The sequence below is a fragment of the Amphiura filiformis genome, chromosome 17, assembly GCF_039555335.1.
Source record: "Amphiura filiformis chromosome 17, Afil_fr2py, whole genome shotgun sequence".
In the NCBI taxonomy this organism is placed as follows: domain Eukaryota; kingdom Metazoa; phylum Echinodermata; class Ophiuroidea; order Amphilepidida; family Amphiuridae; genus Amphiura; species Amphiura filiformis.
Genome location: NC_092644.1, coordinates 43,487,008 through 43,500,857, shown reverse-complemented (window position 1 = coordinate 43,500,857; position 13,850 = coordinate 43,487,008). Strand labels below are relative to the sequence as shown.

Genomic DNA, 13,850 nt, shown 5'->3' with positions numbered 1-13,850 from the left:
AAGAAAGAAAGAAAAACGAAAGAAAGAAATAACTTAATCGATTGTTACAAAAAAAACCACACGTACAGTGTCATACAGATATACTTATACTATATATATTATACATGTTTGTATGAGCTTCATAAATCAATACATTAATATGGGTTATAATTATGAGATCATAAGTCTTTCAATATATTACTCCTTTCTTTCCACGCATCAGTGAGAAACATTTTACTACATTTATCAAGTATAGACCCTAGATCATAGCTATCTTCGAAGATGTTATCTAAGAGGAGATTGTGTCTAATATTTGCATCCCCAACCGAGAACATATGCCAAATTACTTCCCACCCCGCTTCCCACCCTTTAGAACATAGATCTTTTTCAAGTCTTTTGAAGTGGTCATTCCTTATGTAGTCCAAACTTGTACAATTGAATAGAAAGTGATCAACTGATTCCTCCTGGTTTAAATTGCATAACTTACAAAGACCCGTGTTTATATCTGACCATGACTTTTCCTTCCTTCCAAATCTAAAGAATTAGAGCGGGCTTTGAATTTTAAGCTTGACCCATAAAAATTCAGTTTTTCAAGTAGGTATGGTTCTAGTGATGGTCGCTCTTTGGGGGCTGGCATTTTCTTCGGAAGGGGGGTCACAAATATGTCGGTGACCGGAGTCAATTTTTTATGACCCCCCTATCGCGGGCAAAAAATTTTACGACCCCCCCCCCCTATCGCAGGTCGAAAAATTTTATGACCCCCCCTTCCAACTACACAGACTCAAGAAAAATTATTCATTGCCGGAACTAAGGCGCGGAGCGCATCAAAACTTAAAAGTGAAGAAAGTGTGTGGAGCGCGGTAAAATTTTTATTGTAAGTGTAAAGAAGGCGCGCGGAGCGTGTAAAAATTTTGCATAGATTGTACGCACATTTCGACTGTGAAGTTAAAGAATGCGCGCGCAGCGCGCGAAAATTTTAAGTCACCAGCCCTAAATAATAACTAACCCCCTATTTTGGGTGTTAAAAAATTATAACCCCCCTATTTTTGGTCTGAAAATTCTATGACCCCCCCAGTATATCTGTGACCCCCCCTTCCGAAGAAAATGCCAGCCCCTTGTACCTAACATAATCGTCAAGAGAAGATTTATTCAAGGCTTTGATTCTCCAATTGTCATAATCAAGCTCTTTATTTACATTCTTAAAGGTGTTTGACCAATCTGCATTGCTTGATTGGTCGGTGAACCCGTAATTGTAAAATATACTCATATTACATTTTTCTAGAGAACTTTCCATATCACAAAGCCAGCCCCATTTCAATTTGTCTTTGACTTTCCAAGAAACTTTTGGGCCTCAGCTGCTCAGGGGGCTGGCATTTTTTTCGGCAGGGAGGTCCCAAATATGTCAGTGACCGGAGTCAATTTTTTATGACCCCCCCCCCCTATCGCGGGTAAAAAATTTTTATGACGCCCCTATCGATCTTGGGTCGAAAATTTTTTATAACCCCCTTCCACCTACACAGACTCAAGAAAAATTATTCATTGCCCGAACTTAAAGGAGTATTTCGTGATCCTAGCATCCTCTTTTTATAACATTTTTGAGGTACTGTTGTATTTTCGTTCTAGTAGGCCTATACCAGAACGAAATTCAAATTTGGCGATATTTTTGCTAAACGAATTAATCTGCAAGAAATATTTAGTAAATAAACATTATGTAGCCAGCGGTGATCCAATGGTATAAATATCTCAACTTTTTAAAAGAAAAGTGGGGGGGGGTGAGGCTGCATGTGGATCACGAAATGCCCTTTTAAGAGTGAAGAAAGTGTGCGGAGCACGTTAATTTTTTTTTTATCATAGGCCTAAGTGTATAAAGAAGGCGCGCTGAGCTCGTAAACATTTTGCATAGATTGTACGCACTTCGATTGTGAAAAAGCTTGAAAATTTTGAGTCACCATCCCTTAATGATTCTATAACCCCCCCTATTTTGGGTGTTAAAAAAATTATGACCCCCCTATTTTGGTCTGAAAATTTTATGATCCCCCTGCATTTTTGGGATCCCCCCTTCCGAAGAAAATGCCAGCCCCCTCCTATTCATTTATGTAAAAAAAATTGTTGGTCTATTTTAGAAAAGACCTGATGATTTCATCTGTGACTAAGGCAAAAATGCAAATTTTTGGAGAAAATCCCAAGAAATGATTATTTTTGGCCCAATTTTTTCGGAACACGTAACAAAACAATTCTTGAGTAAATTTTTTTAAAATTAATTATTAAAAACCAGATAAAATTTGACCAACATTGAGAAATTTGCACCAAAAGTGGTTGAAATTTGTGAAAGTCAGGCTTTTTAAAATGATTTTTGAGCATTTAACCAAAGTCAGTGGCGTACCGTGGCCGCCCCAACCCCGGGGGCTGAAGAAGAAACAATTTTGCCGCCCCTTCCTTAACAGCCCGAAAAGGTTGACCCAATTTTTTCACGGTCGTTTGAAAAGTGAAGAGCAAAAAAAAAAAAAAAAAAAAAAAAAAAAAAGGATTTTAGGCGCTAGCGTCCCAAAAGCAACATTTTTTCAAATTTTTTTATGCTTTTTCAATTTTTTGCGCCCTTTTTCTTTGCTAATTCCATTAGCCGCCCCCTTCGTTTTTGCCGCCCCTGTTTTTGCCGCCCCTTCTTCTTCCGCCGCCCCTTCGTTTTTGCCGCCCCCTACTTTGACCCCGGGGGGCTGGCGCCCCCAAAGCCCCCCCCCCCCAAAATACGCGCATGAAAGTATATACCGTACTCTGATTTAACATTTCTCAACCAGTCTGGGGGAGGGGGCACGATCCTGCATTGTCTGATATTTGGCATGCCACAAAATTTACCCTTCCCCATTGACAGATAATACTTGCTCCTATTATGGTTTTGCCTAAAGTTACAAAAAAGTAAGGCAATACTCAAAGCTGCCACATGCATTAGTGCACGTAGTCCTCTTTGAAAATCAAGAAATTCATTTTTTAATTTTTTTATATTTTTTTTATCAAAATAGGCGAAAATTAAACTCAAAATTTGTATTTGATTTCAAGTTTTCGATTTTTTTTGCAAACTTTGGACACAATTTTTTGTAGAAGTGACTTTTTTGTCTACTATTCCAACATTTGCAACATTGGATATCTTTTTGCACAAATCCAACATTTGCAACATTGGAAATCTTTTTGCACAAAATGCTTGTCCGAAATCCTGTACGTATACTGACACATAAAAAAAAATACAGTAAAAAACACCGTACCACATTCCGCATTATTTCAATTAAAAGGGCATTTCGTGATCCACAGCCTCATCCCCCCCACTTTTCTCAAAAAAAGTTGAGATTTTTATATCACTGGAAACCTCTGGCTACATAATGTTTATGTACACAATATTTCTTGCAGATTAATTCGTTTAGCAAAGACATGAAAGATATCGTGAAATTTGAATTTCGTTCTAGTGTAGGCCTAATACACATAATTCGCATAACTCGCAAACGCAATATCGGAATCAACTGAAAATTTTGGGAATGATGCTTTTTTCGTGGATATGTACTGAAAAATGTCATAACAAGAGGATGCTAGGATCACTAAATACTCCTTTAAGACACATAATTTAATTAAAATGGCCTAAGTAAGTAATAGTAAGAAATAAGGGGTGGTGCAATAATTATGTGTACCCCCGGGTGGTTATTTATAGGGGGGGGGGGGGGCAAGCATTTTTGGCAGGTCAAGGGGGGGGGGTCATGCGAATTTTTGGCAGGTCGAAAGGGGGGGGGGCAAGCGATTTTTGGCACATATATTTTGGGCACCGTTTCTATATTACGCCATAAAAAAGGGGGGGGGGAAACCTGCAAAGAATTTTTGGCACGGCCACAGGGGGGAAAGCGATTTTTTGCAGACCATTTTGAGAATTCACCACCCCGAGGGTAGGCCTACACATAATTATTGCACAACCCCCAATCCCGGGACTTGGTCCTAAATGATTTTGATTTTTGCCTTCCAAAGTGAGGGAGTGAGTAGGGGAGCCTGAGTGAGTGAGTGAGTGAGTGAGTGAGCGAGTGAGTGAGTGAGTTAGTGAGAGAGTGACTGACTGACTGACTGAGTGAATCGGAGTGAGTGATTGAGTGAGTGAGGGAGGGAAATCAATCAATCAATCAATTTTGATTTAGCTCAGTTTTGTTACAACGGCAAGGCAAACTTCGATTTCCGGTAACATTTGATTCAAAACTGAGTTCCAAAATACCTACCGGTACAAAATCCGTTAAATAAATTTATTCATTGTGGCAACACCCAACGCCGAAAAGTCGCCGATAGGTGGCGTATTTCAAGATGGCGATCTCCATAGAAGCTGTGAAGCGACGGAAAGTGGTCACCGATATTGAAGAACCAAGCCGTTTGGTGACACCTGGAGATGTTATTACTTCTGACACGGATTTTATGAGGTACTTGTAATCTTTTAAATACATAAAGAAGGTCATGCAGTTTACAGAAATGATGTTTTATGTAATTCTATCCAATCAAGATTCACGTGTCATTCGGCATGTTCAGGCATGTTACAACAAGTGCACGGTGTATTGTTCATCGAAATCCAAGCAATGAGGATTTTCGTTGAAATTTTCCAATATGTAAATTGGCAGTGCGGTTAGTGAAACAACTTTGTCGCAGCGCGCAGACGACATTCATGAGCACCACAATATTATTGTACATTGATTTGTATGTTGTCATTGACTTCTAAATGTATGCAATTGCATGTATCATGTGTATGTTGTGGATGTTATTATTTGAATAATGTAACTGATTCCCGCAAACGTTTGTTTGTATTGTAGTTTACAGAATTGAATGAGAAGTTGATTTGTGAGAATAAGCCCTTTCGCAAATTCAGATCATTGCAACTGCGCATGCTCAGACATCGTCACACAATCTTCCACGAGAGATAAACACGAGGAGGCTGCAGTGCATTTTCAATGGTGGCGAACTTTGCACTTCCTTCAAAAACATATTTCTGTAAAACATTTTTTATTCATTCCTACATATGTTAATATTTCCTGTGAAATACAAATACTGTGAAGGAATGAAGACCGAACTGTCAGCGAAATTCCAGTACAAAACATTTTTATGCAAACGTCAAAGTTCACCCCATTGAAAATGTACAGTAGCCTCATCATGTTTATCTCCAATTTTATCGGCAAATATTACCCATGATGCACCATGATCTGAATTTGCGAAAGGGCTTATCAAACATTGTCATTGACATTGCAAATGATTTAAAATTTCCAAACCGCCGCCAAAAATCGCTTGCCCCCTCGGCCTGCCAAAATCGCTTGCCCCCCCCTCTCGCCCGCCAAAAATTCTTTGCCCCCCCCCCCTTTGATAGGTATGTTCATAAAATTTTGAAGTTCAATATTTTTAGCTGAAAGTTCTTTCATTTGAAAGAGAATCAAATTACCTACACAATAAGGGGTCAATCATGTTTCTAGTGCATATACTTTTGAAGTTACCGACAAAAATAGTGTCACCAAATTGTCCAAAATTTTGTGCGTGAAATTGTGACAGCAGGCACATGTACAATGTACACTACTGTATGTGACGGTGCAGTAAAGCCATTTTTGGACCGTACAGGCACATTCCACCAGGGGGGGCCGGCCAAGATTGGCTGAATTTTGACGTTGTCATTGGTTTTACACGTAAACACAAAAATGTCTCAAATTATTCCAAAACTGTACGTATGTTATTTTAAAGCACTATTTTATCAGTCTAAATCCGTTGAGGTTCGCCAGTGAACCTCATTGTAAGTACTGTTTTTTGAATGTTTTGTATGAATAACGCACTGTATGTTTATGATATATACCTAAAATTTCCCCCATTGTGTATCGCGGTTCGCTTGGTCTAGCGGTAACGGGTCTCGCCTGCGGTGCATAGGGTCCCGAGATCGAGTCCCGCTCACTCCCGGCTATAATTTTTTTTTCTTCACATTTATTTTGAATCCAAAAATATTTATTTTTATGTGAAAATTTATACATTCACTGAAAAATATATTTTGTGCATTTTTTTTTTTTTTTTTGGCCAATAGAGCTAAAAACACAACTCAACACGGGGCGTCCAATGTCCAGGCAGTGTTGCCGTCATATTGTCTGTTTTGTTTACGATATTGGCTGTTGCCACAGTGAATAATGTAGTCCACCATCGTCTGCATTCCACTTCCCTATGGACGAATAGCGCCACCTATAGTGTGTGATGTGAGCCTGACTACCTTTGAACATGCCAAATTTTTGGGATCCCAAATTCCAAACTTTAAATGGTCTAGATGTATGTTATGAAGCGATCGAGCAGGAAAATTTGCATATTTAAGCGTTTCCGCATCGCTTCCCTAAGCCATTTTAGAGCGTTTTATTAAAAAGGCGCCCCATGAATGTGCGCCAAAAATCGCTTGCCCCCCCTCTCGGCTTGCCAAAAATTGCTTGCCCCCCCCCCAATTTTACCCTCCCCCAGGGCTCATAATTATTGCACAGCCCCTTAGTGAGGGGCACATACCCCAGGGGGGGGTTCACTGCCATTGTGGCCTGTACATCATCCGCGATAATCAACTTTTGAAAAGCACCCTAAACAAGGATTTAACCCTTGGCTAAAACAATACTGAAATGCCCTGAGCCTACGGGTGTCTCCCTATCTTTTTCAGGCTTTACCTTTTTCTTGTGTATGAAACATTCATCAAATGTAATGACTTTGGCGATGCAATTTTGCATCGCCATCGACTGACGAACGGACTTTGACCCAGGAGAGTTTGTTGACTTGTTTACTTGCTGTATTTGCACAAGGCGCACATTCCTGATTGTTTGCGTATTTTCGGACTTTCATAAATGAAACCCAAATTATTCCTTTTGTTAATTAATTGACGCTAATTGCATATTAATTGTCCCATTACTTCTCTTCCTCGTCATTGTGGATGCGTCTGCATTTGTGGTATGCATTATGCAGCGGAAGGTAGACGCATTTCTGCAATGGGGACGGAGAGATGCGGCGACTATGTCGACGCACTTTTGCGCCGCACTTTTACGTCGCCGTTCCTGATTGGTTGGTGCTGTTGCTGGGTCGACTGGCATGTGAGAGGGCGTGCCATGAGCGTGCATAGCGTGGGCCAGTCATCCGATGCACCTTCACTTATGATTTGGAGCTTGTTGGGTTAACACGTACCTTTGTTTCTGTGCAAAAACGGCTTGACCATTTGTTTAGAGACATGACTTTCAATATTTAGCGGCAGTCTCTGTATGGTTAGGATTCGTGTTTTATTAATAAATCGTGTTATTTTGTGATTGTACTTCCATTGTCGTTTTGCTCCATGTTTTACGTTCTCTGAGTTATTTATCAGGAAATCACGCATCATCCATATCACACCCTGAGTAAATCATTACATTGGTGAGCAGCGGTGCGATTTCGATATGACTTCTGAAATCGTTAGTGAACCCACTGGTATAACCAGAGGTAAGGATGAATTAAATACTGTAAAAGTAGAAATTTTCGCGAGGTTTTTATTTTCGCGAATTTCGCGAGCGGACATAAAATCGCGAAAATAAATACTCGCGAAAATAACCTTTTGCATTAGGTTTCTATTGTATCAATATCAAAACCGCGAAATTTAATTCGCGCGCAATTTTCAAAATCGCGAAAATATCTTCTCGCGAAAATATTGACTTTTACAGTATGCGTGATTTTCTGGAACAGACCAAAGTCCGGCTGCAAGAAATAAAAAGCCGTGAATAGTGTCTCCCCTCAGATATCTGAGCGACTACGCTTGTGGTAGTAGGCCTACTAGACCTACAGGGACAGCTTATTTTGATTTTGACTTTGAGTCTGAAAGTGAACCGACGAAACTGCCGAGGCTCTCCGATTTAGAAGGGAGCACACAACAAAGTCCCTTGTGTAAAACAAGAAGGCCGTACCCGTACAAAACATGTACGATGTTGCCTGTAAGTCCTGATGAGACGAGGTGCACATCAATGACAAAACCATTGATGAAGCCATCAGAATATGACGGCTCCAGACTGACCCTCGCCTTCGCCGTTCAGTTAGATCTCACGACCTTGCAGTTCAAATTCCAAGATCTAACCTTGTTAGTCATGAGCGGTCTTTCATTCCATCTCCAGCCCGCACAGGGAATGCACGCCCGCCTCACATTCCTGGAATTGCGAAAAGGAACAGTTTCAAAAAGGAGGTTAATAGCTATCTAGGCGCCAACCCGTCAGCTTTATTGCAACGATAACAGCTGTTAATGCCTTGATATGTCTTGACATAAAAAAAAAAATAAAAAACCAAAAAAAAAACCACCGCTACAGGATTATTTGGCACACTTTGAAATTGTGTGTGAATTAAATGCTTGGCCTGATGATGTCAAAGCAGCATTTTTGGCTACCAGCCTTAGAGGGGCTGCTCTTGCGGTTCTGAGTGATTTGGAAGAACATTCCAGGTATCACTATCCAGCGTGGAAAAGCTGGAAAAGCGTTTCAACTCTGAAAATAAAGCAGAGTTGAATAAGACGCTATTAAAGAACAGAACCCGTGAAAAGGGCGAGTCACTTCCAGAGCTGGCACAAAATTTGCGTGAGATTAACCAAATATGCATACCCAAATGCACCTAGGAGTATGCAAGACATTCTGGCTAAAGATCAGTTCTTAGACGCATTGGACCCTGATATGAGATGGAGCATATTTCAAACCAGGCCTAAGACCCTGGATGAAGCACTTGATGTTGCTATCGAGTGCGAGGCCTTCAAATTGGCCGAAAATCAGAGGTCATGTCAGTACGTCAGATCTGTGAGCAATCTTGAAGTAGGCCTAGACCTACAGTCGGACAAATTGGAGTCATCTGAACAAGTTGACTCGCTCATGTCGAAGGACCAAATAGTCTTACAGTCCCTGCTGGAAATTCTCATGGTAATTCTCCAGAAGATCGAGTCTGTGCAAAATAAAGACCAAAGTTACGAAAACCAACGCCGTAACCATGGTAACTATGAAAACAAAAGACACAGAAAAGATCTGATCTGTTTTAAATGTGGAGAAGTTGGTCACTTCCAAAGACACTGCAAAGTGAGTAGGCCTATAAATTAACTCGACGACATCTCCAACTCCAACTGCAGAGGAACCAAAAGAAAAGGATGACACTGAAAAATCCATTTATGTAAATCATGTGAAACATGATGAATTCATGTGCAACAGTCAAAATTGTCAAGACCAGGACAAAGATATCAGTAAAAAGTTCTATCAATGGTCTGCTAAAGACCTGAGGAAGGAACAGATGGAAGACCAAGTCCTGAACCAAATTATGTCTTGGAAAGAGTTAGATTGTGATCGCCCGAAATGGGAAGACATTTCACAAGAAAATCTAACTCTGAAAACATATTGGTCCTTTTGGGACCAATTGGCAATTGCCAAAGGTGTTCTATCCAAACGCTGCGACTCAGACTGTGGAGACAAAGTTTCAATGAAACTTGTAGTTCCACCGCATCTGCGCATGAAGGTGTTTGAAGATACAAATAAACACCAAGAACACTCTGAAGGTACCCAGAAATAATGAAAATTATTGGCAAGCGGTATTGGTGGGTGAAATGGCTTGCAGATGTGAAACGCATTAGTAAAAAGTGCGAGTTATATGCCAGAAAACCTACAAAAAGTAGATATCACAATGATGAACTACCGCTTGAACATCAATTTATAATTGATGCCATTATGCCATTTTTGCCTAATTGTGACAATGAATCAAAAATGGATCCTTCGTGGACCATGCCCTTCCAGAACAGGAAGAGGAAGTTGTCGCATATAAATTAATATAGTAAAACTCGTGTCATTATACAGTAGCCTGCGGCCCTGCACGTTACAAAAGTAGGTCTAAATAGGCCTATAAAGATTTAATGGCATAAACAATGAATCTCCAAAAAGTCGATTTCATGAAAATTACAAGAAACCGGGTTCGACATATAAAAAGGCCTAAAATAAGCCTCCCGTGAGAAATAAAGAAAGACAGCTGTAGAACATGAAGAATGGAGATAAAAATTTCTCCATTACCATTTTGTGGGTTTTAATTGAAGTCTTTGAAGACCCTTCATGTGCGTGGATGTTTGATTATTCCGTGAAAACAAGTCGGAATATAATTTGTAGGCCTGTATAGGTCTATGCATGTATATGAAAATTGATGTTGGCTTTAACGCATGATAAAGTTGCTTGATTGAATGAAAACGATTGAAGATGACAACCAACTTGTAGTGAAATGGGTTGTGGCCTATATGATTGTTATGATGAACTTGAAAGCCTTAAGGTATTGCTGAAATTGGCATTTCAGAGCAAGCGCGCAAATGTTCTGGATGCCATGCAATGTATGTTCATCAGATTTAATTAAAAAGTTCTGAACTTGCTGGTCGAGTTTTTATGAGAGAACTTAAAAGAAATCTAATTGATTAATAATGCATAATAAGTTTGGTCTGTCTAGCCATTCAAGCGAGGAGATGTGAATTTTTAAATCGAAAAGTTGAAGCCAAATCAAGATGTTTTAATAACCTACAAGTAACATGCAAAAACAAAACGCACAAGAAGTTTTGAAGTTTTCTATGAAGTTTATAGAAAAAGGCACCAAAAGCTGTCTACATGCGAATTTACGCATTTTCAGTAATGTCACCCCGGAAGCGAACAGCTCCTATACCGCCAAATTTGGCGACACAGAGAGCGAGTTTGCAACATCTGATGACAACAGCTGCATGTCTCCGTGAAAACAACAAATTTTGATGAAGAATTCGACGCAAATGTCGACGCAAAAGTGCGGGCACCGAGGCTACAAGACCCTGAATGACTAGGGTAAATGCTGACGCTGCTGTGATGATGGTTTCTGCGACTTGAATTGGATTTTGAACATTTGCTATTAATTGTACATGGACACGAATGGAGACGCAACATTGCCATTGAACTTGCAAGACTCATTGACTGGGAACTTTTAAATACAGCTTGTTGTTTTTCTATGGATATATCGACCAAGTGCCGTGGAATTTTTATATAATCTCCTGAAGCTGAACTATCTTTCACCGTCTTTGGACAATGATTTGTATTTCTACCGATGAACTTGAGTGAATTTGCATGCAAGCCATGCACGATGCATGCAACGAACATTGACTGTCATGACTGTCGAAGCCCTAGGCTAGCATCGCCATGCCACGTTCAACGACAACGATCACCGATAAGTTTTTGAACTCTTCGGACTGGATTTTACTAGATTGAAATTAATTTATGACATGTAGTGTAAGTTGTATGTAGGGTAAGTGTAACTCGCTCCCCTTTTGAATTAATTATTGTTGTATTTTCCCCTTTAGGCCCGGCTGTTGTTGTTTTCATTCCCGAGTAGACGCATTTATGCGTCCACATAAAATTTTGTCATGTTTGTGAAATTGTATCCAAAGTTTCATCTGTTTTTCCGTGAACAACAGCTAGCGAGTTACACCTATCCAAATCTTTAGGCACCGCTGACATGACAGAACTCAACGTTAGGCCTTTAGGTTGAGTTTAGGGCGTAGTTATTAAGATTTTAACCGAAATTTCCAAATTTGTAGGCACCCCAAATTTAGGCCCGTTTTCCTTGCAATGTTTTCGGCATTTGTTTTGATAATATGCACTTTCTTTGATTTTTGAACATGTTGAACTGAATTGAATGACATAAACAAATTTAGCACCAGTATTCAGTAGACGCAAATTTGCGGGGCTTTGCCGCCGCTGTATTTTTGATTGAAATGAAATGTTAAATTACATTTGGCCACTGTGTGAGCTACCAAAATTATTGCTTTTAATGTAAATACTTGTTTTTGTAGAACAAAATTTTCAATGCATGTTTTCACAAAATTATATGCATCAATTTGAAATTTGATTTATTGTACAAGATTTGAGTACAAATCTTTTTTTTATAGGTGGGGAGAGTGAAATGCCCTGAGCCTACGGGTGTCTCCCTATCTTTTTCAGGCTTTACCTTTTTCTTGTGTATGAAACATTCATCAAATGTAATGACTTTGGCGATGCAATTTTGCATCGCCATCGACTGACGAACGGACATTGACCCAGGAGAGTTTGTTGACTTGTTTACTTGCTGTATTTGCACAAGGCGCACATTCCTGATTGTTTGCATATTTTCGGACTTTCATAAATGAAACCCAAATTATTCCTTTTGTTAATTAATTGACGCTAATTGCATATTAATTGTCCCATTACTTCTCTTCCTCGTCATTGTGGATGCGTCTGCATTTGTGGTATGCATTATGCAGCTGAAGGTAGACGCATTTCTGCAATGGGGACGGAGAGATGCTTGGCGACTATGTCGACGCACTTTGGCCGCACTTTTACGTCGCCGTTCCCTGATTGGTTGGTGCTGTTGCTGGGTCGACTGGCATGTGAGAGGGGCGTGCCATGAGCGTGCGCGGTGGCCAGTCATCCGATGCACCTTCACTTATGATTTGGAGCTTGTTGGGTTAACACGTACCTTTGTTTCTGTGCAAAAACGGCTTGACCATTTGTTTAGAGACATGACTTTCAATATAAGCGGCAGTCTCTGTATGGTTAGGATTCGTGTTTTATTAATAAATCGTGTTATTTTGTGATTGTACTTCCATTGTCGTTTTGCTCCATGTTTTACGTTCTCTGAGTTATTTATCAGGAAATCACGCATCATCCATATCACACCCTGAGTAAATCATTACAATACCCTAAAACAGGGATTTTATTCCTTGCATCAAATTCCCATTTCATACCCTAAATTTCATTTCCGCGGATTAGCAATTGCAATTTTGCTACCCTTTTTTCCAATATGGTCATTTTCACAGTAAAGGGTGTAACTTTTGATTTTTAGGGTCAAAATTTCAAACCACTTAAATATGTTTCTGTTTACTGAAATCATGCATAGAAGCAACTTAAATTCCAGTAAAATAATGTTTCAAGGCTTAAACCTTTTGATTTCTAATAAAAATTTGACATTTCCATAACATTTTGGTTAAAATCTAAGAAAAATGTATTTTACATAAGCTCAGAAAATTATGACATGAAAGCTGGAATACATGTGAAATCCATTCCAAAGTAAGTCAACAGATATAAGTTACATTTTATACCATGTTTTGCTATGTTTATACATGTAATTGCAGTTTTGAAATTTTTTTACATAAAGTGTCATTTACAATGGAAATTTCCCAACCTTAAACATATTTTTTAAGTTTTAATTGGGTTCCTAAAATAATTTGAATGTCTAACTTCATGTACAAATACTACTTTATAAAAGGAACCTCCCAGCCAAGTTTCACAGAAATTGGAGTTATTTTTTTAGAATTGGCAATTCAAGCGATTTGTGTTTCGGAGGCTTCAGTTAACAACACAGGTGATCATAAAAGTAAAATATTTGGCTAACTACTGCAAGGTGACATGAAAAAATAGGTAAACAATATCACAATTACCAATTTTCATGCTTTGCTTCCAAGTATTGAATTTCAGTTTTGACAAAAATTAAATTATCACAGCAAGTCATTTTTTTTGTTTTGGAGGCTTCATGTTAACAATGGTTAAACATTGCAGAAGTAGTTTTTTTGAAAACAACACTGTTGGGATCATCTAAGCTGTTATTTTCTTGTGTGTATTGAATCAATGATTTTATGTGGCAGATATTGTAGATTTATAACATGTTAACTTTTTTACCCATTTGTTAAGTATGGTGTTTTTTGCATGTGAAGCCTCCGAAACAGGCTTTTTGGGTATCAGTATATTTTTCAAACATTAACCATAATATCAAAATTTTTTTAAATTTATGACATTCTGCACATATCAAGTAACAATTACAATGCAGATATCAGTATGAAACACCAATTTAGA

At 39.0% G+C, this 13,850-nt stretch overlaps 1 protein-coding gene across 1 annotated transcript in view; it reads left to right on the top strand.

The window, feature by feature from the left end:
- The first annotated feature begins 4,271 nt into the window (after positions 1-4,271).
- Positions 4,272-13,850, top strand: part of LOC140137842 (exosome complex component RRP4-like) — a 34,211-nt gene continuing 24,632 nt past the window's right edge. The window contains exon 1 of the mRNA XM_072159636.1: positions 4,272-4,418. Within this exon, the coding sequence (XP_072015737.1) occupies positions 4,306-4,418 (113 nt within the window). The 5' untranslated portion in view covers positions 4,272-4,305. The remainder of the gene's footprint in view (positions 4,419-13,850) is intronic.